The 27924-nt window shown below is 35.8% G+C and overlaps 1 protein-coding gene across 1 annotated transcript in view; it reads left to right on the top strand.

The window, feature by feature from the left end:
- MEOX2 (mesenchyme homeobox 2) overlaps positions 1-27924 on the top strand; it is a 51985-nt gene that overhangs the window by 20389 nt on the left and 3672 nt on the right. The window contains exon 2 of the mRNA XM_030969488.1: positions 18392-18564. Within this exon, the coding sequence (XP_030825348.1) occupies positions 18392-18564 (173 nt within the window). The remainder of the gene's footprint in view (positions 1-18391; positions 18565-27924) is intronic.

The following is a 27924-nucleotide window of genomic DNA, read 5'->3' as shown; positions in this document are numbered from 1 at the left end:
TTTTGCTTTTAAACTACTTATTTTTCCACTCTACTTTTTATTGCTGGCAAACTTAATACCTCACGTTTTGAACTCACAGTACAGTAGAAACTATTATTGTAATTACTTCAAGTGTAACCACAGGCTTCAGTTCTACCCTGTCCAAAGCTTATTCTAACCCTTGTATTCAGATTGCCTTCTGATGCTCTTAGTATACAGTGATTTTTATAAGTTAATATGGCCTTTTAAAAAAAAGTTACAAAAAAGTGACTTAAGGAGCCATTCCAGAATCTGTCCCTTTCCTGCCATGGACCAAGTGTTTGTATGCTCCCAGCACACTGCTGAAGTGTGTCTATTTTCCTTAGTGTTAATATACTGAAGTTTGAAAGGAATTGAAGATAAAATGCTCTGTGGAACCAGTGAGATGTGTAGCATCACACCCTGCCCTGACCCAGGATCTTACCCCATCACATAACCTCACATAGTAATGGGATGGGGCTTCCCCTCCTCTTTTCTTTCTTTTTGTCTGTATTAATAATGGATTGCATTAATGATGGGGACATATAAACCAGACCCATAGTAAAATGGTGTAAACTTACACCAAAAGGAGCATGTCACTTGCTATAGTGGGAGATACTAAATCCTATTCTGGAAAAAAATTGGGGCTCCAGTGGATTGTATATATTTTCTAGCTCATTTTTAATCCTATGGGTCTTTTTGTCAGAAACAGAACAAAAGCAACAAAAAGAAGGCATGTATATGTCTGCCATTTGCATGACAGTTCAATTCCTTCAAAATATACTACTTGTTTTAAAAAATGGAATTGCTTTCCAAATTGCAATTGCCAAAATATTCTGAAATGAATCCATGTGCAAACTGAAAATGTGCTTACAGATGATTTTTCCGAAGTGATTTTGGTAGCTTTAAGTCTTGGAAAGGCCCTTTTGTTGAAACTATACAACTGTTCAGGTCTTGATGTATCACAGACAAAATATGATGGGAAAACCCCATGAGATTAAACAAACTCAGGTATACCTAAAGGAGGTATAAATACAATTGCATAAGTATTCTTTGATTATGTCCTTAGATGATTTATTTCTATTACTGCTAAAGCACGTTGTTACAGGATGAAAGAAAAACAGGAGGGCCACTAAACAGTTAGCTCTATGTAACAGGCACTTCAAGGAATATTGGTTATATGACAACTGTAAAGAATGTTTCTCCATTTTACTGAGCAAGGAAGGGATCACTTTTTCTATTGATTCATTTAAAGTCTCTGAAGTTGTAATGAATGCAGTGAAGGAGATTTTTTCCAGATCAAAAATCATTGGGATGAAGTAGCGCTAAAATTGGATCTTCAAGCCATTTTAAGTAATACTGAGCTCATAACTTTGAATCTTGTGTTTTTATTTTGATAGCTAGTTTTGTAACAGTTAAATGTTGTGAATTTCCTGTTTACTTTGTCTTCCAGAAAAAATTGACCTGAAAAAACCTATTGTGCAGACAGCATAAATCCAGTCAAAAAGACAAATCCATTTAAGGGTTGGACCTTGTGGGTCCCTTCCATCTCAGACTATTCTGTGATTCTGTGATTATTTTCTAAGAATTACTCCAGACACAGAACGTAAGTTTGGAATACTTGAAGGAGCTCCATGTAAACATCAAAAATGTTCAGGTGTTCAGAACAAAAACTACAGTTGTTTTTTCAAGGCTGGTTCACTGTTTATATTTATGCTGGTTGAGTACTTTTAGAATGAGATGAACTGAAATAATAAACAGCTTTTAAAATGCTTTATGAAACTGAAAAGTGTCATGTTCATGAATTCTATATATTAATATGGCAGAAAAGAATTAGCTTCTTCCTGTGTGTAACACATAGACTTTTTTTTTGTGCTGTGTATATGTGCGTAACTTATTAAATCAGAGTTAAGAGAGCTTTTGGTCTGCTGCTATAAACTATGAATTCTGAAGCCTCACTTTTATGGGAATGGAGATTCAGTGTTGGCAGGAAAAAAGACCTGGCTCTGCATTTATGAACTTCTCATATCCTAAGTTTTAGAATTGTTTCAGTAGAGCACAGTCGTCTTGGAAAAGTCTTATCTTGGAGAGAAAAAGCTGCCAGGTTGCTTATTCTATTTCTGCTGGGCTCTTTAAACAGCTGGAGTGAGACCTTGAGGCAGCCTCCTTACTTCAAAGGGGAGCTGGTGTGCAGAGCAGGAAAGGAAAGTGGTCATGTGAATCTTCACGCTAAGCAGACTACTTGAGTGTTTATGGAGCAACTCAAATTTTTTTTGAGGATGCGTGACTTAATACCTGCATATGCATTACATCAGTTAGCAAATACTGCTCATTGATGCCTGCTTTGTTTCGGGCAGGACAAGGCATAATCTTCATCATCTGGAGAGAGAGTTAGGCACGGGGAGCATCAATCCAAGCAAATGCACAGGGACTAGACAGTGACAAGGGCATCTGCCTGCACGTCTTAACATCAGGAGGAGGGGGAATGAGGCAGAAGGCATCCAGAGAGAAGGATGCATTTCAGGCAAGTACTTTGGTCCTGTCTAGAGTCAGCTATGCTTTGTCCAAGTGATGACTTGCACCGGATAGAACGTTGCCATTTCCTACATTTCTCTTAATATTGATTTAGAGCAAACGAGGAGCTGAACATAATTTTTGACGTTTCAACATTATTGCCTTACTGCTCTTAACTGCTTTTTTAGAAATATTGAATGGAAATATTGAATACTGAATGAGAAAGGAATGGTACAGATAGTCCAGGACATTGTACTCATAATGATTCACAAGGTTCTGTATCTGAGAGAAAATTCTGTAATAACTAGTAAAAATGGGATAGGTACATTTTATGATCAATAGCAGCAGAAGATCTAGAGAAATGACTAAAATGGAACAGTATTTTGTTTCATCAAAAGTAATTTTCCTTAGAAAAATGGGTACAAAAGGCAATGTACTTTTCTGAGCACTTTCTACTACTTTCCTTTCTTACACACTGGGAGTTGTGGAACAACTTTTTGTTTGTATCCTACATTTGTGCTCTGTGGGATTGTACTTGTAAACAGGTTTTCAGAACTGGATTTGAGGTAATTTATTTCGTACACTATGTGTGTTCTTTTGTCAAGTTTAAAAATTATTTTGATTGTCTTAAACATCTCCTGTGTGCAAAGGGAATTTCAAAATACCTGTCTTCTCAATATACTTAGGAAGATGAAAATCTAAAAACTTGATCAGTGATCTTACTCCTTGGCAACTTGACATATGAATTGCCTAAAAATAAATGTCTAATTTTCCTAGTTGTCTTACTGACAAAAGGTTATCTTGCATTTGCAATGACACCCATATAATTTCAGAAATTGCTGCCACCCTGGAACAATCTTTGGATAATTGTTATTTCTGCTTCCTAAATATATTTCTGGTATATTAAGTCAGATTTCAAGCTATAATGATCTCTTCATCTGTTTAAATTCTTAGAGTTCATGAAAGGAATAGATCATACCCACATTGCATAGTAGCAATTTGTCATGTAGAAGATACTCTGATTATATTTACAAAACCTGGTGCTTTCAGCTGTTAAATTACTGTGTAGCTCAGCAGATCTGGGTGTCTATTGGCATAGCTCTCACAAAAGGTTTGCACACCTTCTCAGAGATGTCTTCAAAGGTTTGCTTAGGACTGTACGTCGTATTCATGTTGATTTCACCCTCTTTTATTCTTGATTTAGACCCTAGCATGTTTCCTTTCCTTAGGCTTTTGCTGAACCTAAATCTGAGGATCCTGCATATTTTGACCTTTTCCTATGATTCTTTAATTTCCCTCAACTTTTGAGAAAAATACATGCTTTTTTAAGTCATAAGCATACTGTAGGAAATTTCAGAATCAGACCACTTAAGAAAACCATGTTGACTTGGAGAAACAGACTGTGCTGCTGTTGCTTCTGTAGTTGTGCCTCAGTGGGATGGGACATGAACATTATTTTACACCCTGTTGATATATCTTGACTACATCATGCACAATCTGAATCTTCTTTGCCCTTTTTTCTCCCGAACTGTTCTTTAAAATGTGAATTTTGTCCAATAGTATTTGGACAAAATGTTAAACAGTCTGTAATTATAAAAAATTGGTCAGTATTGCCACACCTTTCTTGAACAAGGATCAAAGTCTTTTCCAAGATGGGAGCTGTTGCTGATGAATTGTGAGACTAAGTTGAAGGAGGTTGTGAGATTTTCCATCTCTCCCTAAAACCTTCTCTGGTACAATGCCCAGGAGGATAACAGCTAGGAGACACTGACGAACATTTTCATGTGTTTGTTACCACGATGAGGAAGTGGGGTGCAGCATATGATAAATGTATTGTCAGCTCTTGGGAGCATGGACTTTCCTTAGCATGCAGTGTCCAGTACAATGAGGAAGCCCTTTAAGCACCACTGCTGCACTAATGCAAAAAAATAATATATTTGGAACTTTCTTTGTCTCATATATGGGCATACCTGTCTTTATTCAAAAAAAGAGCTTCTGGGTTTGTTCTACAGTTTTTGAAACAAAAAATGTCCTCCTACCTAGGGAACTAGCATTTCTAGCTTCACTCTTTGCTTGACTTGCTGTCTTTTCCATGTCATAGTATAAGAAAAAAAATTATTCATTTACTTCCGTTTAAGTCTTAGTAGGGTTATGCATGAGGGTCCTGAAAATGCCCCTTCTCTAAGGATTAATGATGAATACTTTCAAGTAGTAACAAACTGTCTGAAATGAGCTCCTATTACCTGAGTGTGGATCTATTCAGTAGTTTGTGAGGGGCGGGTTCCTTTTACAAACAGGACCCCGTCCACACAAATAGTCATATTTGGCCTGCATGATAAATTATGGGTGAATTGATGTCCTGTTGAAGGATATTTAATTTGAACTTCTTACCTGGTCATTACTGGTGCAATCCAAGAAGGAATGACTGGTGGTTTTTTGAAGTTCTCAGCCTTGTCTATATAGATGTCTTCTCATTCTGTCAATGAAACTGAAGATTAGCTTGCATGGCAGTTGACTCAAGAAAAATTTTATTATTCAAGGGTTTACTGGGCTGAAATTGTGAAATAAGTGAAGAAAGAAAGGAGTTGAAACTGAAGTTTTTAATAAGGACTAGATCAGTTTTAAAGAGGTGAACTAGGAATGGAAGCCATCATTGAAAAACGGGTTCATTTGTGCATTTTTGAGCAACACCAAGTAGGTAAGCAGTCCAAACTCCAAAGCAGAGTAACTAAATGATGCAGCCAATGGGGTCTTTTAGGGTGACAGTAGACCCAAGTCTCCTTTGGAAATAAAGGATAAAAAAGAAAAACAAAATAAAAACCCAAAATCCAAACCAAACAAACAAAAAATCCAAACCAAACCAAACCAAACCAAAACAACCCCCCCCCAAAAAAAAATTAGAGAAAAGTCAGACTTTAAAGTAAAGCTACAATTCTAGAATCAATGTACATGGTTTTTCTGGTGGGTTAGTTGACGCAAAATCATACATAATAATAATTAATAATTAATAATTATTATTATGTTATGTAATTATTATGTCATGTAATTATTATTTAATAATTAATAATAATTAATAAATAATAATAAATAAATAAAAATAATAATAAATAATTAATAAAATAATTGATTTTTTTCTTGTTTGTCTATATTTCAAGGCATGAGAAGACACAGATTTCCTGCTTTCAAAAAGAAAGTGAAAATATATGAGAGTAGGAAGGCACCAAATTGTGTTTAGAAAAAGCTTAATGTTCAGCTAAATGCACAGATGCATAAACTAAACACTTTTTATGCTTATACCACTGTTTATATAGTAATGAGGATTTTCCATCAGTTTTCATCAGTTAAACAGTAGCTGTCTTTTTGCTGTTTAATGGAAACAAGGCAGTCTTGCATAAAAACATCAGATGTATCAGCATGTTATGGTATTTGATTTTTCATATGAGTTCAGCATAGTTATAACCATAACAGACCAACATTTTAACTTCCTTTCCTTTTGATTTTTGACTCAGATTTGTGAACTGAACTGGATCCAATTTTGCTTAAGGAGAAGGCTGGAATTTTGGATGATAGAGCAAGTCAATATCCAATTTTTCTTTCTGTTTTGAAAGATGGAGAATTCTTGTTTATGACTATGAACATCTGCCAAATGCTCTAACACCAGCAAAAATTAACTATTTACTCAAACCAGTGTTTATATCTGTGAGAGTAGGCATTGCTCCATGTTTTCAGTGCCCTAGAGGCCTATAAATACCCTGGAAAACATCACAACAATGTGAAACAACCAGCGCAGTTATTCAACAAAAAACATTTTTGTGGCATGCTCAGTTCAGCCTCTATGATAACTCCAAGCGTTAGTGACATTTGTTCTACTGACTGGAGTCACTAGGGAATGCAGAAAGGAAGGGAGATGCAAGTCGTGCTAGCTGAACCCTTTAAATAGACAAACAGCAAGCAGATGAATCCTAAATGTGCTGTGCTGCTGAGGAGCTCTAAGCAGAGCAGTGGGTAAGAGAGGGAATGAAGTTCAACACTTTACAGCTGCCTTTTGACACTTTGTCATGCAACAGACAGTTGAGATCAGATGGTTCAGGTTTTGTTTGTCATCAATAGAAACTATCAGCCAGTACATTGCAGGGGTGGTTATGAGAAGCAAACAGTCCCTTGTCCGTAGGTGTCCCCTTTGCCTCCAGATCCTGAGCAGCAAAAGCAAGAGGCCCATATTCAGGGTGGTTATTAATGCCTAAAAAAAGATTGGAAATGGTCTTTCAAATATGTGCAATTTTAAAATAAGATACCCTTGATAAAAATAGTGTAGTATCTAATAATTTTATTCCATTGGGTGGAATTTCTGTGACTAAGTAGTATAAAAGTAGATGAAATAAAGTTTTATGTTGAAAGGAGTAACACCCCAGGGCTCGTGCCTAACTGCTTCAGATCTTTATTCTCCTTCTATAGATCCCTCTTGAATTTGAAAGCTGCTACATACTCTTTTTCAAATCTGCCAGACCAGAGTTCAGGAGGTATTTTTTGAAGTTTAGAGGCAGATTTATCTACCACCTCTCCTCACCCTGTTGGCACGGGCAAATGCAGAATGCATTACTGTTGCACAAAGCCCAGCCCTGGAGTTGCTGGTTACCAGTATACATACTGGGATTTCATTGCTGCTTTGAGCCTCTGCTTCTTAGTCTGTACTCCTACATCCTTCAAGTAGTATGCTAATAAATTAATTGACATTTTCCCCCTGTTTCTGGGATCTGATAATCTCAAGTATTGTTTCTACTCTTACTGCAGAGATCCAACCCTGGGGGGTTGGAAGAAGAGCAAATAAATGTAACACCAATTTTAATTTCCTAGAAGGATGTAGTTCAATACTTATCAAAGTCAAAAGGGGGGACAATGAGTTACCTTCAGCTGCCAATCGTTACTGGAGGTGACAACTGATCACATTAAAGAATGTGGGTACTGATTTGAAATGTTTTAATTGTACAATAAAATAACCTCTTAATTTGTTTTTGATGTTATAACTTCTAAGATGAAGAAAAAACATTATACCTATCCAACTTTATGTTCAATATTTATGAATGTTTCTAAATTTTCTTATCCCAGTAGAGGTAGGTATTTAAAATTAGCTTTTTCAAGAAGAGTAAAACATATATGGTATAGGATTGTAGAAAATATATAGGATTTACTAGCTTTGACATGCACTGTCAGAACATTTCATTAGCACAGTACTTCACCAAGAAGGCCTTTATTTTCCAGCTTATAGGCAGCAAGCTGTGGGAGGTGAGTGATGGAAGAGACAGGCCCTATTATTTAACATTTGTTTGCCAAATGGTCTCCCTGATTGGAGAAAACAAAAGTTTTAGAAGTTTTTACTTTTGTATGAGTTTATTGATCCCAGAAAGATTTTGCATTACTGAAAAGGGGTTAGAAATAAAGCTGGAGAAAAAAATTATTTTTAATTTGACTAAAATACTGTGGACATTGGGTTTAATTATTGGGTGCTTTTGGGTTGTGGGGGTTTCTTTTCTTTTTTCTTTTTTTTTAGCATATTTTTTTCAATGGGCTCACTTGAGACCAGAACTTTATGTACACATTGACATGTTTGCACAATTAGTCTCCTGTTACTGTATTTTCTAAATAAAGAATTAAGACTTTGTAGGGAATATTAACTTCTTTGGAAGTAACAGTCCAGTTTTAAAGTTAAAAGAGGGTTTATAATTTTCAGTCACTGTAACTATAGTCTCACTGTATTATATAAAAAGGAACAATATAAGTATGGCATTAAAATTTTGCCATTTCAAAAGCTGTACTTGAACCCATACTTGAAGTAACTTGCCCTTGTTCATATATAGTATTTTCATGCACACTAATCTTAAAATACAAGAAGGCCTCCAGAAATTATAGTACATCTTTTTGCTCACATGGAAGTTGAAGGATTTTTTTAATTGTACTCTGCCAAAGCTTTCATTTATGAATCACAGGCTTTAACAATGTAAGTTGATTGTTAGCAGCCAAGAAAAATTAGCCATCAAAAAGACCTCCCAGACTATAAAATATTTAGTAAAATATACCTAGAAGAAAATTTAAACCTTAATTACTAGCTAGATTTTATTTCTTTTACAGATTTATTTCCTTCACCCAAAATACTATCTAGAGAAGTGTTTTGGGTTTTCAGTTTAATTATTGTGAGCATTTTTCAATTCATAACTATAACTAACCTGTACTATAGGTTGAAAATGAAATTGTGTTAGCATCAAACGTGACAAATCCTTTGGGTGCTTTTAGTGGATTCTGCCATTTACAATAATTATTTGAGAAAACAAAAATAAAGGAAAATGTGGCATGGTGCTAAATAGGGGAACTATTAGGGTAAGTCAAAGCCAGCTGATACTCAGAACTTCCAAAGCAGTCATTAGGAGGGTTTCTATCTCATATTAACAGACAGTAATAGTTTTAAATGAAAAATGAAACTTTCATGGTTGGCCTGAAAGCCAGTGGTATAAATAAGCAAAAGATCTGAAAAATTTTATTTTACAACACTTTTTATTTTGTCTTTCCCTGAAAGACAGGTGATTCCATTTAATTGTATGTGGGAAAGTACTTTTCACTGTTTTTCCAGTTTTACAGTTAGTGTTATATTTCAGCACAGTACTGTAAAGTAAATTGTGAATGAAATAATAGAAGACACCCAGAAAAGCAACCCTATTGGGTATGAGGGAGTCTGTGTGTCTGTGTGTGTGTGTGTGTGTGTGTTTTTCTGTTTTGAAAAAAGTCTGGATATCTGCTCAGGTAGGTTATGAGCACAGCTGGGCCTGTTGGTTTCATTTTAATGCTTTCTGAGGGATAATAAGATTTACAAAACATGTCACTAAAACATATGCAGGCAAATATATTTGCACAGAAATCTATATTTCTTAGAGGCCCAGACAGAGATTACATTTGTGCCTCATGCTGAAAGCTGTAATGCCACACTAGCTGAGCCATGTCCACTAGGGACAGCCACTAAGGCAGAGAATGACCACATGGAATTGTGTGTGTGGGGGTTGTGACACTCATCAAGACTGTGAAATGGAAGGTGATTTGTGATCCTGCAGCTCTGCAAGGTGCTACACACACTTAGAGGCCAGTTATGGGTGTTTAAAAAGGACAGGTTTTAGAAAGAGTAAAAACATTTCAAGCAGACTGAATTAAAAAAAATTGAGAAAGGGCACACTAACATAGGATTAAACAGAAGTATTGGATGTTAGATTTGCTCCAGACACTGCTTTTTTTCTGTCATATGTTCAACATATATAAAATGTTCACTACATCACTAAGGGGTCCCAAATAAATCTGTTTCGTGATGAATGGGAAAAAAAAATTAGCTAGTGTAACACACGTGGAAGAATTACATTAAAAATACCACTGTGAAATGGCTTCCTGTTTCCTGTAGCAGCAAAATAATTCTTAGAAAGAGTTAAAGTGGAATTGTTGGTACCCATTAATATTTTCCTTTGTGTAACTGTATCCTGAATCTTTGAAAAGAGGAGTGAGTTAGGCAATATGGAGCCCTCAAGAAACTGTATTAAACTGCTGTAAAGTGTTTCAACTTTTATTGCTAAGTATGGAAAACTAAAATCCTAGATTCTTTGGCTTATGTGCAAAGTATTTATTGTTTTGTTCAGACAGGAAGTTATGCAATTGCAATAAACGTTTTTTTTAAAAAGCAAACTTAGAAGTCAGCATAATTTTGAGTGTAAGTTCTGCTTGTATATTTTGAAAAAATATATATGAAGGAGCATAAGAAAATACTCTTCTTTATTCAACTCAAGATTTCAAATGATGCTACACAAAGTAAACTGGTACTTACAATGGGAGCAAAACCAGCTCTGGTACCCTTGTAGTTGAGAAGAGATTCCACCGAAATTCTTGAGCTTCTCCAGTTTGCTCACTGTAATTTGGGGAAGAACTTGGCCTATCTTAAGAAACTGGCCTAGATGGCACACCCTTTTCTAGGACATTTGCTCTAGTGCAGGTACATGGTGTGGCACAATGATAAGGCCTGTTGCAAGACCTACAAAAATTACTATATATTCTGGGTTTTATTTATTCTAATGTAAGATCTTGTGTGTGAGGGAGAAGGGGAGGCAATGGTACCTGCCTATCTCAAGCGCACCAACTTCGGAAGAAAGAGCTCTAGGCTCTACACTTGGTGAAGCCTGTAATCAACTTACACCTTGATTTCTGCAAACTATGGATAATGTGAATAATGTGTAAAAAAAATTTGAAGCCTATTTGCTTATGGGTAAAGCACAATTATGTATTAAAAGTATATTTGGAATTTCACAATGCAGATTTAGTACAGTGGTAGCAGAAAATTAAATAATTGACAGCTTTCCATAGAGTAACTAAATAACCACATTAAAAATGTTTTATTCACTGATTCAAAGAATAGTATCCACAAGGTCTGCACTTTCCAAGCAACAGAATTATTATCAATTTGGGAAGCAAACATGGCTAGTTTTGCATTGGAATGTACTGCTGCTTAAATATAAGGGATTTTTAATGACAATGCGAAAGCACATAAAACTAATGGCCATTTATATAAAGAAGTTACTATATGAAGAAAGGTTCATAAAATGCATCACTCGACATATGTTCCCATGCTGCTGTGATTTAGATTCTAACACACCAACAGTGGCAGTCTGGCTTTGCAGAGAAAAAAGTAATATATCTATTTTCATGATGTTTAAATACTAGGTAGCACATGCAGGAAGCATACTGGCATATTTTGGTATATTACTGGTGACCTTCTTAGCAGTAAATCACTGCAATATTTTTTTGGATTCCTTACCCACATCTCAATTTTTGCTGGCAATATCTTAAGCTAGATGTATAGCATTTTATGTCATAGGAAGTGGAGCAACCTCAACTATATTTTGCCTAAAGAGGCAAATCTACACATACTTAAGACAAAGCATTTTTTCAAACAGTTTACTGGTCAAAGGATTAAATGATCCATAGTCCGTTTTTTATCACTTAAGTATTTAAGTATTTTTCCTTTAAAAAGTCTTTTTTTTTTTTTTTAGATGTGAGTTATATATGGCTTTCTGTTTGACCTGAGTCCCAGGACACTGCTTAGTATTTTTGGCAGGACAAGGGTCTCTGATTTGCAAAGCTAAAGTAAAAACTACAACCTATGATTTTAGGGTGATAAGACTTATTGAGAGGGGATTATCTAAGTAAATTCTGTGTGTCTTACACTCATTTCTCTTCTCAAGCAACCACTTCCCTACAGTTTGTAGTGCTTTAGGTCTTTCAAATACCATCTTGGCAGAGAAGATCTATTTTCCCAAGTAAATTTTTCCCAAGTATCATTTTTATACAATAATGTAGTGCCAAAAGGAATCTTTTAATGCCTCCTTAGAGTTCTGATACAGCCCCTCTCCAGGGAAGAACTTTCATCAGAATGATGAGAACGATGATGATTGAAGTATGCATCGTGTTTGGGCTGGGTTTGGTTGCTCTTCACTTTTGTTCTCTTCCTCTTGGTTGGAAAGAGAAATTATATAAACTTCTATCTCAACTAGGTCTTTTCTTCACTTGTTGATCTTTGTTCTGAGAAGCTCCTGTACAGAAAATCTGCTGGTTTAATTTTATAGGTTAGCTTTTACTCTGGAAGATTCACTCCTAATTATTGGGGAGATGGTCCTGACATTGTTTAATGAAGCTCTTCTGCATGACAGCAAGCTATAAAACTTGTTTGGTAAAAAGGCAGAAAAGCCAACATGTGTTATTTGTTGCTGCATGTAAGAGATGTATCTTCAGAATGTACTTGCAAATGGGAATTGTCAATCCCAGTGGACAAAATGTCATATTAAAATGCAGTCTGAGAAGTTATTTTCAGAGAAAACTTGTGTCTCCTTCCCTATGATAAACTGTGATTATACACAGACTTTGGACAGAGATTAGTGTCTCCCACATGAAGACCTACTCACTAGATCACTACTATTCTCACTCATATGAGAAAATACATGTTTTTCATATGAGAAAATACATGTTGTCCTCCCTATCTGCACAGTTTGAAGAAGCAGTGTCCTGTACATGCTATGTAGTTAGAAGGTAAAAGAATATCTTTTCAAGCAGAGGTGTCTTCCAGAACCTGCAGCATTAGCTGCTACAGTGTTATGAATCAATGTTTCCGATACTGCAGTATGATTCCTAGACTTTAACTTTCAGAAGGCAATAATAACAAAATGTTGGCAGCAGCAGCCAGTAGGTAATGGTTTAGGACAGTATATAGTGTGTTTCAGAATACCCACAGGTTTTACTGTGCCAGGTCAGTGTTTTTTTTGGGTGTGGATATGAGGCTGTTTTAAATTGTTAATTGTCACAGACTGTTAGAAAGCATTAACTCAATAAGCAAACATAAGTTTGTGTTCATTAGTCTGAAAAGAAGGATTCATGTAATTTTGACATCGTACTTGTGCTACTGTGCAGTTTTGCCCACTTGCACATGCAGGGTTGTGAATTATGGAAATGATGATGTTGTCTGTTCCAATATTTAGTGAATTGCAGCTCCAGAAATACTTTTAATGACATTCTCAAAAGAGGCGCTCAGACTGAAGGTGTTCAGTGATTTGGAAGTACACTTTTTCACTAGGCAAAGTCTTTTAAGAACATTATTTAAATGACTGTGAAGAGAAGGAAAATTATGAAACAAAAATGGATTAATAAAGTCTGCAACATCTGGTGCAAATAACAGAAGGTGCGTCAAAGTAACCATAGACACTTATTTTTTATTTTGTACAAAGATTTTACACAAAAGCAGGGAGAAAGGGTTTAACTTATGAACCTGCAAAGTAAAGAGCAGTGTTTTGGATACAGGGTAAGTTTTCACATTAATTCTGAGCAACTTTGAATTGAAAATTTAGGAAAAAATCCTATAAAATCTTCATAATATTCTGTATTAAATGTCAAAAATGTCTGAAGCTGACTGTTTCTGGGTAAATCTTGCTCTCACACGTAGTTTCTGGCAAAAAAATAGGAACCATATGGAGACCTTTGCACCATCTCCTTGCTACTTTTTCCTTAGTTCACGTTGCTCATATCTCAAAAGAAAAAAGAAAAGTAAGCAAGCATTTTGAATTGAATCACATTTCATTATTTTGTTCTTTTGATTTTTAGAAGGTTTTGTTACATACCAGTTATTTAAATAAATGTCAAAGATTTATGTTTGAAAGAAATATTGTTTCATAAAACATTAAAATACTCATAAGTAGCAAGATTTTTGATTTTAATACTTCACATAGATTGCTTCATTTCAAAGTAGATAGCTATGTAGTGGTTGTTTTCTGCAGACACTTGACCATCATTTATAGGAAGATACGCAATTAAGGACATATAATTTATCCAACTTCACTACAAATTAATAGTGAAATAAATTTAGAAATTGTCTGCTAGTGCTGGGGGCTTTTAAAGGGTAAGTGTTGCAAACTATTGAGCAATAAATGTGAAATTCTTATGGCCTTTTTGTCAAAAATCATTAGTGGTTATTGTCACTATTCACTCTCAGTGTGAATATCAGGATCTGAAAACCTTCTGTAACTACCAATAGAACACTAGCAATCTGATTAAATTTTGAAAATTTTTGTCTGGGGATTTACATTCCTGGTATTAAGTGAATGTTCATTTCTTTTTGAGAAATGAAGGTATGTCAGCTGTTGAACTAATCCAAGAAAAAATAGTTGCTTCTTGCACATTTTACCTTTGATTCTGACCCTAGCTGGTTACTAGCAGATCTTGGTACCATAGGTATCCCCACCAGCCTCTTTCAATGTTCTGTGATCAGTCTTTCTTTTTTCTTAGGCACATATCAAAAGTAAAAACATCAAAATTATCACTGTATAGGAACTTGATCCTGTGTTTGCTTGGAATGCTTCAGCTCTTGATGTAGAGAGAAGGAAATAGGAACTCTGATGGGATAATACAAATGTTGGGATTAAGAACAAACCATTCCTTAAAGTAAAGCAGAAGTAACTTTTGAGGGTGGGGAATAGTGCGATTAGGAATGATTTTTTTAAAAATAAATCTTGAGCTGTTATTAAACTTGGCAAAAATCTTAGTCTTCAAAGATTTGTGGAACAGCCATTTATAACTCTGAATGTCTTTCCAAACAGTACCTTCTTACATCAGTTACCAACAAGTATTTTTGTCTAACAGGAGATTAAAGATGCTGCCTGGAGTTTTTGAAGAGTGATAAAAACAGTTCTAAGAAAAGGCATGACCTGCATCCCTCAAAGCAGTGTTTAACTGCCTACATTACTTGACATCTAAAGAACAAAGGTTTCCAAAAGAGAGACTGATAAGGTACAAATACCTGCATGTAGGCTACATCTTCTGAAAGTGTGCCAGAATTTGTCTGGCAGAAGGTGGAAGACAGACAATATAGATTACTGTATTTTTCATCAAGTGGTTAGTACCATCTGTATGTATTTTATGTGTGCCTTTTGAGAGGCAAGTAGTCTAACTGAGTTCCCCCTAGGCTTTGTTCTCTGCCTCTACACCTACCACTTGGCATAAGATGTAGCCAGTAGAAGAAAACTAAGGTTCTTGGGACCTTTTTCTTGCCTTAGTTGCAACAGCTGCAAAACAGATGTAGGCTGACGTGAGCTCTGCCAAGAATCTCTTCCAAGTCTCCCACCCATTTTCCACCAAAGAGAAGCAAGTCAGGTGATATGAACAGAGTCCTGAAGGTCAGAAAGCGATGGGAGTTCCCAATCTTGGCTTTATAGAGACTGTTAAAAAAACAACAACTGATTAGTAAGCCTAGATTATTTCTCCTTGGAAAATAAAACAACCCAAATTTTAAAACTAAAATTCCACCACGGCAACACTGCAGCAAGCAGGTCAGATGGCAGCAAGAGACTCATGATTACCAAACTAGTACCCACTTCAGTCTCTTTTTAGATATATTTTCAATATCTCAAATGCATTAAGCAAAATACCATTGTCTTGCTGGCGGTATTTTTGTTGAAACAAATTTCCTGGGATTCCTGTTGCTCTGTTGGATTTACCTCAGTATTGAGAGCGAGTCAGCTCTCTGTACCTGTCCCAGGTTTCTGTGTACCTCTCCAACTTCTGCTTTCAGCACTGTTTGAATATACCACATAGTTTTTAGTGTATTTCAACTACTACAAATCAAATCAATTATATTCTCAAAAACAAACAAAACCCTGCAACTTTTTCACTGTGTCAGTCTGCTGGTGGAATCTTACTGCTGACAAAACTATAGCTGTCAGGCATTTAGAATTCAGCATTGAATTACAGGTAGTATCCAGCAATGGAAGAAATATTTAAATAACCAATAGTCCAAGAATCCTTATATTTGCACAGGATCTATGTGGGCTAACATTGATAGCAGTTCTGAATCCTCTCTATTGGCAAAGATGATGGACATATGCTACTAATGCAGTTATATTCCCCTTTCCTTATCCCAGTATTCCTCCCCTTCCCTTTTAAGCATCCCAAGAACCATTGGCTCTGAATGTTACAAAAAACCATTTGCTGCTGTACAGCAAAGCTGTTTTCTTGATGGAACCATCTTCTTGCAAAAATTGCTCACGTTACAAGTCTCAGTCACTTACAGAGATCAGTGTCTTCCTGGGAGACATTTGGATGGGTACTCCTGAAGTTTTTCCCTTCAAATATTCACAATAGAAGTAGCTACCAAGGTTTTATATCCTTGACCCCTCTTTCTGTTGTGTATCCAGACTTACGTCATCATTTCTAGTATTTTATCTTTGATATGGTATCAGTGTCATATGTAGATACATTACTTTTATTTAAGGACACAACCTCTAGTCTGGAAAGCAGTGAGCCATGGACCTTTCTTACAGCAAGTACTGACATGGGAAGACTTCTTGGATCATGGCCTCACACAGGCACAGGACGACCAGGACAGTTCTAAGAGGACTTTAGAAATTACTTGCATAAAATTAATTTCTGTGTCATGCAGCACATAATGACTATGCACACCCATCTGCTTTCAAACCTGTATGAAACACATCTGGCAGTATAAGAATGATTAGCCAAAATGGTAAGAATAATGATTTAAGTATGTCTCTTCAGTGATTCAATGGAATGGGGATGTAGAGATTTGAGTATTTAAATTCAGGTGATCTACTAGTATTTGCACCTTATAATGGGATCACAGACAGAGAAATTTAAAGGAAAAAAAACCAATGTGCACGTTCCTGAAACAGAAAAACGTGGAGAGAAGTTACAGTGACTCTAGTTTGCCTACTAGTATAAAGGAAGAAATATTAATTTATAGGTGTAAAGTGGTTTTGAAATATCAAGTTTTCTATGTTGAATTTGGAAATAGACCTTGGCCCCACACTATTGTCAATGGGCCTGCCATCTAATGTCCTAAAATCCCTACTGTACTTGTGGCTGAACAACTCCCAGATTCACTCAACAACTTTGGTGTATACTCTCAGTCATACAGCCAGCTCTACATTTCACATTTGAAAAAAAGTTCTGTGTGTCATGTCAGCAAAAGCAGAGGTTTGGTGCTATGCAGCCATTATCTTTAAAATATGTTAAATTATTGACTATATCACTGAGTCAAGAATCAACAGTTCTCCTTTAAAAAAAAAGAACAATTCAAAAAACCCCAAAGTTCCCTTCCAAGAAACAAAGTGACTGACAAAAAGTGAAAATATTCTTATACCTTTATAAAATGTAGATTTGAAACCAGGCTCATTGGCCAGTTGGACAGGCTCAGGCATGCTGATGATTCATCTGACACAGAGTCCCAGGGAGGGATTTTTTTTGTGAGCCAGTTCATTTGGATGTTGATGCACGTTTCTATTTAAATCAGCAGCTGAAGTGTGAATTAATCTGTGACATTTTTAAGATGGTTCATGAGGCCAGAATTTGACTAATGATACTTGTACTGATCTCCTGCTAATTTTGGATTTATAGGTGTTGTATCATACCCAAACTTAAAAATGTCTGGTCTTTTTTTTCTTCTTCTTTTTTTTTTTTCTTTCCACTCTCTCTTTTTTTTTTTTCCCTTATGGTTTGAACATTCATTTATTTAAGCTGACTTCACTGACTGCAATAGAATGAATGTCACTGAGTTACGGAGTTCAGTAGTTTGGGTCAGGACCAAATATACCTGTTTCTGAGAGTAAAAGGAATTATGAGGGTGATAATAAAACTTTCAGCAAAGCTCCTCTTATCATGGCCAAAGTATCCCTTAGGTAATGAGCATCAGTGGTAGCAAATTTCCTATACTGATACCAGCTATGCCAAAAGGCTCCTACCTGTACCATAGCATGAGCAGGAGATCCCATGGGACATGGGATAGGACCAACTTCCTTTTGACATGTGTTCAGTTTCTTATGCTTTGTCTGTTAGCTTTCCCTGGAAGTGTAGCTGCACTAAACCTTAAAGTGTCTGCTGTAAAACAGCTTTGGCTTACGGTATTAGTGCAATGATAGGGGAGAGAGATTCTTGAAGTATTACTCATTATACAGTAATCAAATGATACACATCCTGTACTGGTTGGATGCACTGAGAGTTGCCAGCAGTGGGAAGGAATTCAAGCTTTGCAGAAATTCTTCAGAGAATTGTTAGAAAATGAAACACTGCAAGGTTTTAAGCTAAATTTGATGTGTGTCAATGGAAGCAGCAGCTCAAGTCTGCCAGAATAACTTCTGCTTTCCTGATTTACAGCAAAGGATCCATAGGAATGAAAGCAAGGGTGTGTTTCAGAGAGAAGAAAGTTTGAAAAATGTAACTTTAGCTTGTTGTTGGTTTTGGGCTTGTTTTCTATTTAGCTGTACACTTGTCATTACATTACATCAATTTTTGCCTTTTTTTTTTTCAGATTCCCAAGAAGGAAACTACAAGACAGAGGTTAACAGTAAACCCAGGAAGGAAAGGACAGCTTTCACCAAGGAGCAAATCAGAGAGCTAGAAGCAGAATTTGCTCATCATAACTATTTGACCAGGCTGAGAAGATATGAGATAGCAGTAAATCTTGACCTCACTGAAAGACAGGTACTGATGAAAAATAATGGACTTTAAATGCCTGCCCAATATGTACCAGTGATTAGTAGCTCCTCACAGTAAAGCTCCTGTTTATAATGCTAATATTAATGTTGATACATCAGATTGAACGTTTTTAGCAAAATTATATACATTTATTATCTCTCTGCTATGAAAATAATTTATACTTTTATATGTACCACTTTCAGATTAATTTCGTCTATTAGGCAGAGATGGAAGATAAAAGTATGAGTGATAGATCTGTTAGATGGGTGCATGTCTTTTCTAATCTGTCCACACTGATGTCATTGAAGAGGGCGTAGGTCCCAAACACTGTATGCACAAGGAATTGGTTTGCCTGTGTGCAACAAATACGAGCAACTTGGTTCAGCCTATTAAGTCTATGCAGTGGCCATTCATGCAGAATTTCTGAACATCCTGTTTCCAGATGGCAGCAAAAATGGGAACGCCAGCAAAACTGGGATACAGGCATTTTAAACCCCTTTATCTTACCCCGCTCTGTGAAAGCAGCGGAGATGATGGAATTTCTTATCACTGTTATTGGTTTCCTGCTCAGAAAACCCTGGTCCAGGAAACACTTCTGCATGTGCTTAAGTTTCATCATGCATGTTGTCACATTGATTTCTAATGGAAATATCCATGTTACACATGTATTAAAGTGTTTCAGGATCTCATCTCTATACAATAAATAGGTAGTGAAGTCACATTTCAAATAATAATGACATCAATGTACACATTTTGAAAATGTGTTTTAGTAAAGAAGTTTAGAATACTGGCCTCAAGTACACAATATCTCATTAAATATTTCCTAGTTTTAATATTAAAATGGAAAGCTTTTTGCCCACTGATAGATAGTCATTCTGCTTTGAAAGCTTCTAGAGAATGGCTGTGCCTTTGAGCTTTTCAAGAAAAATGCAGCAATTTCTTGTTTGATTTGACCATAGTACCAGGTTTCACTAGGGTAATTTTCAGTTACTTAAGTATGGTAGTTACGTTTTTGAAGTACATTATTTTGTATCAAATAATGGATAAAATTTTGCCTTTTTTCATTTCCACTGTCTATGCTATTTAGACTCACACCTGATTTTTGACAGCTAAGGGGAGAAAGAATGAATCCTTGTCTTGGTGACAAAGGTAGAGTCAGCATGAAACTGAACAATGATAAATAAATTTTAAAAATATCTGATGGCAAATTTGACAGGAATCAGTCAGCTGGATATATCTCTATATTTAATAATGGTGAATTTGGCCTAGAATTAAGTGTTGCCCCTAATAAATTCTATATTCTTTTCTTCAAAGATCATGTTGAGTAGTACAATTAAATGAAGAGACAGTTCATTATCCTGAAGGGGATAGTTAATCTAAAAGCATTTAGCATACTGAAAAGGGACAGATAAATATCGAACATTGTTTCTGGAGGAGAAAACACAGTCCAGCTACATAAGTACAGAGAATTTATTTAAGTCATGGCAGTACTTCCTGTTCTCCAGCTGTCACAAAGCATCAGTTTTAAGCATTCTGCAGATTATTGTGGTGATTTCTATAGCATTGTCATTAGTATTTTTAATTGTGTAATCTAATCCTTCTCTGCTTCCCCAGATTATCACAGAATGACAACTGAGCTCCTAGAGATAACTCTCTTCCCTCCTTCCTTCCTTCCTGCCTTCCTGTTTAACACCACCTTAGAAAAGGAAAGCATTAAGATTTTTAGTTTGATACAATCCAGTTCTGTATCTTCCCACAGTAAAATGGTCTGAGAAAAGGAGAAGAAACAACAACAACAACAAAAAAGCATAAAAACCGTATTGTTAATCACAAAGTGAACACTGAGGGGAAATTCTGGACATATTTTTCAGTTTCTGAATCATACTGATTATGTATATTTTAGCCAAGTAATGTTATAAAGTAAAAATGTCTCTTTTAAACCAAATCTATTGTTTTGATAGAAAAATGGTGTAAATAGCACGGATCTGGGTATGAGTTTCCATGGTATATGGCAGACTTCAGAAGCTGAATGCCATAAATCAATAGCTCCTCTTGCATGCTTGTTTTATATCAGTATTCCTCCAGTGACTTAAAAATGTACTTCAGGGTGAGAGTGGTGCGACATGAATACTTCTTTTCTCTCCAGTTAAGAGAGGGAAGTCTCCTCAGGACCTGTCTTTCCATCATTACCAAAATGAATCATTACCCTTGAGCGAGATAACAGCACTTATTTTCATCCTTACTACCGTTATTACTTTTTTTAAACTAGCTGTGCCTACACAGGAGATCATATTTGATACCTACCTTAAACAGGTGCAAAAAGTGTTCTAAAATATGTTGATGGAATTATCTGCCATGCCTCCCCTTTCCCATGACGAAGCATTTTTAGAAGATTGCTGTTTGCAGAACCATTTCTCTTTACTATTTTTCCCAAAGCTGCATTGCAGAGAGTGCAATAGCTGATAGTTCCTTTGTTTGAAAGTAGTAGCAGTTCCTTTGTTTGAAATAAGCGAACACACAAGTGATAGCCTTGATCTCATGTGGTAGACCCCTTGGTGTTGGGAGATTTCTTGGTCTCATGAAACACTGAATTTGCAAGAATTGAAACTTCCTTGAGATAGTACAATGGCAAAATAGTAGCATTGGCTATTGGGCGAAATAATGTGTCTGCTTGGAAAATAGGTTTGAGAGCAGACCTAACCCCTGATGGAATTATTTGTCTAGCATTATTTTTTAGTTAGGATTTTTAAAAGAAGACAAGTGTGTTATTCAGATAAAGAAGAACAACAAAATAATCTGGGGAAAGTATTGCTGGGTCATCTTAAAGCTACAACTTTCAGTTATTCCCCAAGACGTGAGATAAATCATGTAGTCTATTAACTTAAAAAATCTCTATCTTCCTCTTGACTATAGTGATAATTTCTACCATACACCACAGATTAAAAGAGGCACTGACCAACTAACACTTCATAATTACCTTTCTGGTATTTAAACAAGCTGTAGAAAAAAACATATGTCTAACCATATTTAAAAAGCTATACAAGGGTATTAAAGTTTTCTGCAGTCATCAAAGTAAGGCTTCATCTGACTTTTGAAATAACTTGCAAGATCAATTCAAACATAAATGACTCATGGAAGGCTATTTCATAAAAAAAGAAAAAAGAAAAAAAAACCCTAACAACATATGGCTCAGGAGAAAGAAGTAATCCTATCACTCCCTAAAAAGGAAACCTGAGTTACAAGACAGGAGGATGACATTAAATAAGTGCTTCAATTGCCTAGATATAAAGAGTGCACTTTGAGAGCATTATAAGCACATCTGGTGGTAGGATGGCTCTATTATGGTATTGTAAGAACTCCAGAAAGATAGGTACATATAATGCTTGCTCCCTCTCCTGTAGAGTGCACTCACAATCCCAGATCAGCCAGCAGTTAATAATTTTCAGCTGACAGGCCTCTATTATATTTTGAAGAGCTACTTAGACTAAAAACTATCTGAGTTCCCTAGATATTTGTAACCTTGACAAAGGCATTCTTGGCTTTTTTGTACCTCCAGATAAACTTGGAGATGGTTCCATGCAGACTTTTTAATATCTCACCGTGGGATGAGGGGAGGAAGCAGCTGCAGCGGGGTATCAGAGGAGTGGCAAAATGGACATTTTTACAGAGCTGATCCTGCCAAATATAGAAAGAGTAGGAGATCTTTCCATCTCGCAAGATCTTTTTGCATGGAGCTAATCAAAAGAGTAATGTTGCAGTTCTTCAGGCTAGCTAAGGTTACCGGAATAAACAGTCCAAATGTGTAATGCTTCAGTTTGCCAACACAAACGGAAAATCCCACCTAGCCAGATTAAATTCTGCTGATGGCAACGACAGCTTTATTTCTTCTCAACTTTAATTTCCAATATCTGCCTAGAAGCTACCAATCATTTATTAAAAGCCTAAAACCATTGATTTTGCATAGGCAAAGGACAAAATTTTGTCCAAGTGAAGAATACTTTTGTATCAAGTGTTTGACTTCCATGCATGTGGTACCAACATGGAATGAGTCACAAAGAAAGAAGCTTTGTGATGCCTTTTTCCTGCCAGAAATGGAAACAAGCAGCCCTATTATTTAAATTATACTTTGGTATAGTACCATAACCCATGCTGTAGCACTGCATTGTTAAGATCATGCAAATGCTACATGAAGCTTTCTCCAGACCTGGTTACCTCAAAACTTCATCACAAGTGAGTTGATTAAAATACTTCTCAGCATTACAAAGGTAAAGGGAGGCTAATCACTGCATTTCTTAGACTTCACTGGTAAGGTAAGAGTAGCTTCACTTGGTCACCCAGGCAAGAAAACAGGAGTTCAACATTCCTCCATCATATGTTTGTTCTGTACAGCCTCTGGAAGTGTTAATGTCTCTTCATGCATTAAATGGCATGACTAATTTTCTACTTTAGGAAGCTAGTTTTCTGAGGTTAGGTGGTGAATATTTTCAAACAAAAATCAAACAAAAATCAATCTGTATTGATAGGACAGGCTTGACCATATCAGTCTGTCATGCTGTCACATCTTTGAAAGGCAGCTGCTCATTCCACACTTCCATGTGTTAAGCACACTCTATCCACACTATATAATGAGTCTGTGTGGCTTGAAATCCTTTAGATTTTTTTTTTATTTAAAGTAACACTCTTAATAAAATAAAACCTTGATATTTGTCTTGAGCAATATAAATACCAGCAGTAAGAGTTACTGTGCTACCTCTGTTCTTTCTCAGGAAAGAATTCAGCTAGAAAACTTAGTTATAATTAGTGCATAATTTTGATTTGTGCAAAAATTATTTTTAAAAAATTACATGGCAAAAATTCAATCAGCATATTTAATTTGCAGTATTGATTGAATTCAAACAAGAAATTCATATGCAATATCCAAGAACTTCAAGCTGTTAGTTGTGAATGGACCCTACACCTGCAGAGGAACCCTGTGAGGTTCTGGGTGGAGAGAACCTTTAGGTACTATATATAGCAAAGGAATGGATGAAAGTATGCTCTAAAAAGATATATTACAGGAGAATAAGGTAGAGGGAATTTAAGCAGCAGCTCAACAGATTGCCTTTCTTTGCCTTTAACCAAAAAAAGGAAAGACTAATTTTACAGAAAAATATATCCTTAGATTATGTAAAACAAGTCACTAGGAGGAAGGTGCCTGAAATAGTGTTTGTCTTTCTGCTTAAGATATGTTAACTGCAAAATCTACTTCAGAGAGGTTTTGATTCAGGAGGATTAGCTGTTCGATCATGAAAGCAATTTTGAAGACCATTGGTGGAGAAGGCAACTGTTCTTTGGATAGAGTAGAGGGAGGTCAACTGAGTGCTCCCAAAGACTTTTGAAACTGGAATGAAGTATTGTTATCACTGCTGTCCTCTGAAATATAATGTCTATTCCATCCCTGTTTAAACGTGGGAGGTAGAAAGGAGAATGTATCACCTAAGCAGTACCAAAATCTCAACTGACTTTTATGTAGCGATAAACCAGAACTCACTCCTACACCTTCCTGGGTGCCAAAAGCTCCAGCTGTCCTTTGTGCACCTGCCAAAACCTCCCCTTTTTCTCAGCAGCTGCTGCAAAGTACTTGTACACATTCAGTGTAAAGTTCTGTAATGTAACATGAAGCAGATCATTTAAAATAAGTGAGCAGGTGACTTAAGTACTTTTAATCACAAGGTTCTGGTACCACTCCTTAATTTCCAAAGATAATTCCATTTTCTTCAAGTGATGGATCTTGGTAATATTTTATAATAACTAAGAAGACATTGAATACTAAGATTTATTTAAATTCGTTTTAATCTCTAAAATATATTTTATATTTTTATGAGAATGTCTTTGGAATAGAAAATGGAATTCCTTCAAGTTATATTCTATGAGCACTTACATTTATTCGTAGGTTGTACACTTCTATTTACTCCTATAAGTTTCTGAATAAACTATCATGAAAATATTATCTGTATGCATGCAAAAAAGGCAAGCTTCAGCTGTAGAACACCAGGGATTTCTGTAAATTTCAGGAGTTTGACTTTCCTTAAAACTTGGCAGCATAAATGTACTATCTAAAAATAACAGGAATGTTTTCAAGGCCAAAGAAAGTTTAGAAGTAAACCTAATTTTTGTTTTCTAATTTCAAAAACTCTGAGTTTTTTTTTGTTATTTATATGTATGTCTGTATCAGAGGAAAGTAAATTGAAAGATTTAAAAATAATAAATGTAAATGGATAACAGCTGACCAAGGCAGAATGCTTTAAAGGCTTGATAATTTGGTCTTCATGACATATCATTTAGGTATATTAAAACATGGAATTTAGGATACTGACTGCAAAGACTCTTGCTTAGAAATATGGATTCCCTTAAAGCAAAAGAATATCTACAACTGGCACAGCACTCTTTTTTTCTAATTTTTAAGGCTCTCTAGATATCAGGCCTCAAATTTTAATCTTGTTTGGGACTCATGCCACTAAAACCTGGAATAGAAAACTGGATTTTAGGAAAGAATTTTTCATTTCCAGAAAATAGCTTTTATAAAAAGAAAGTATTTTTTCTTAAAATAAGAAAGGGAGCCGATAGTAGAACTAGGATAGTTTGAATTCAGTCATTACTTTTTCATTCAATTATTCTCAAAGTTAACATGACTGAAAGGCTCTGCTGAAGAAGGAGCATTAAATCAGAAGTTTAGGAAATATTTACATTGTTGATGTCCACATAAGGAAGTTATATTAAAGACACACATCCAACACAGCCCATCATGTGGTCCTTAAGACTAATAAGGACCTATTTATCATAAGTATGTAATAATTATTTTGGCAATGTAGACACTAACAATGTCAACCTCATTGTTTTGACTCCCCTCCTATGATTCCTACAGAGCAGACCTTAAAATAAATTGGTCACAGCAAAACATTTATCTTGTAGATCAGGAGATACGCGATGAGAAATAATTTACTCATATCTAAAGTAACAGTCTAATCATCAGATGTGGAGATGCAGATGCTAAACAACTTGTTGACTAAGGGAAAAGAAACAGGGCTTTCGTGCCAGTAAGCAGATGTGCTCAATAGACTGCCTCATAAGCGCTGATTTAGAAACAGCTGTTAATGCTACCATCATCTTTAATACAGCTCATTTCCCGCCACTTCCTTTGTTTCTGTGCATACACATGCTTGCTCCATACAGTCAAGTTGTGCTAGTCAAAGGGTGGAGACGAGGGAGTGCATTGCAATAAACAGTAGGCAATCAGGACTTGATTCTGGGAGGTGGTGAGCACGCTCAGACCCTGCTGGGGCTAACTTAGACTTGAAAAATAGCATTAAAAGCTCTGTAAATCTTATTAAGTTTGTCACAGTAGATCTTTAAACTTTCTTAAAGGACATAAATTTTTGCAAAAGTTGTGAATGTTACTACTAGTTCTTTCACTGGGGGAAATTTCAAAAATTTTAAAAGTTCATTTCAGCAAGGATTTTTTCTCTCTATTTTTATTTAAATTTTTCTTTATTTTTCTTTCAGTCATTCAGTCACTCTCTGTCACTCTTGATCTATTCTATTCTATTCTATTCTGCTCTATTCTATTCTACTTCTTTTATTTTCTGTCTTCTTTCTTTGTCCTCCCTCCTTTATGTTTCTCAGGGATTATGTTTTGATTCATGTTATATGCATGAAGATTTAAATGAGTTGTGTGTTTAAAAAGCATTCTTTTCCATGAACCAAGATAAACTAATGCTCTGAATTACTTCACACAAAGTTTGCTTCATTTCCTTTCCATTACCAAAATATCGATAGATCACATATCAGTAACAATTATACCCTCTATAACTGACCTTCAGTTCCAAAGGAAGTTCAGAATTCCAATATCTAAATTTGATCTCTAGAGGAAATAACAAGTGAAGTACCTGTCTCATATTATTAGCACAGGAGCATTAAGGTCTTCATTTAGAGTCTGTTGAGCTGTATGAAAAAAGTCACATTGATATTAGTGTACTTTGGATCAGATCAAAAGTAGACTTCAATACTTCATAATGGAGGACATAAAGAAATATATATTAAAAATATTTTGTGTATGTATAATGCATTCCCTTATATAAGAACCCTGCAGTACATTAGCACAGCAAAAGGCATCAAAATAAACTCACAAAATTTTCAATGACAAACTTGACTATAATTGATTTCTAGCTTTTGAGAATAACCTTTGACATACCAAAAAAGCAATTGCTTATTTTATATTCTGTAAGTAAATCAGATGCAGTTTATTTAAAGTAATGAACAAAAAACCCCTCCCCCCCACTTTTTAACATTGCTACCATTTTCTCTTTATGGGAAGGCTATATGTTCATCAGTAGTATATTTTCTCCTGAGAGATTGTCAGGGTTACTTTCTTCCTTCTACACTCAAAAGAGTGCATGCAAAGGGAGCTGGAGCAATTTCAGCCTAACTTTCCCAAAATGCCATGTTTCCCATACAATGGGTCTACCTGCAGACATAACATTACATGCTGAATCCTTGGAGGAATAGGCAAATGTATCCTGCACTCATCCTTGAAAAGGGAAGTCTTCATCCCTTAATTGATTTATATCAACTAATATGCAGATGCTGACCTCTACTAATCCCTGGTGGAGGCACTTTAAGGCATAATTTTATGAGTTGATTTGAAGGTTGGTGATCTGAATGAAGAAGTACTCCCCAGCCTGGATTCAGTTACTTATTACCTGGAGCTGGGGTTAATCTTTTGGGTTTAATGCTTAAGGAGACAGACTCCTCTCAACTCTGCTGTTGTCAAGTGGCCTGAATTATAACAAGCAGAACCAAAATGTATTGTCATAAAAAATGAAAACCAGAATAAGTTATTAAATTACAGTAGAAAACAGTCAAAAAATGTCAGTTTAGCAGATGTGAGAATTAGTTTTGTCTGTGAGAGAACAGAAATGAGCACCTGTAACAGAAGCCAGGCAGTAATCATCCTGTTCACTCCTGTCCAATCCAGGACAGTGTCTGACTGGTCACAAGGGTATTAGCTTCAGGTTGTCAAGTATTCACAAATGAACTGACCACATTCAGAATGCCTGGATGTCTCTTATTCCAGTAAGTTAAAGTAGGTTGCATGTGACGGTGGTCACAAGGGTTTTCAGGTGAAGTGAGAGACGAGAACGTTGAGTCCATGATTAGAAGGCTTGATTTATTATTTTATTATATATATATATATATTATATTATACTAAAAAGAAAAAGAAGGAAAGGTTTCTGGAAGCTAGCTAAGCTAAGAATAGAATAGAAAGAATGATAACAAAAGCAGCTGTCTCTGCCCGAGCCAGAGAGCCAGCTCTGCCGTGACTGGTCA

The sequence above is a fragment of the Camarhynchus parvulus genome, chromosome 2 (assembly GCF_901933205.1).
Source record: "Camarhynchus parvulus chromosome 2, STF_HiC, whole genome shotgun sequence".
Taxonomy (NCBI): domain Eukaryota; kingdom Metazoa; phylum Chordata; class Aves; order Passeriformes; family Thraupidae; genus Camarhynchus; species Camarhynchus parvulus.
This window is presented reverse-complemented; position numbering and strand designations above follow the sequence as displayed.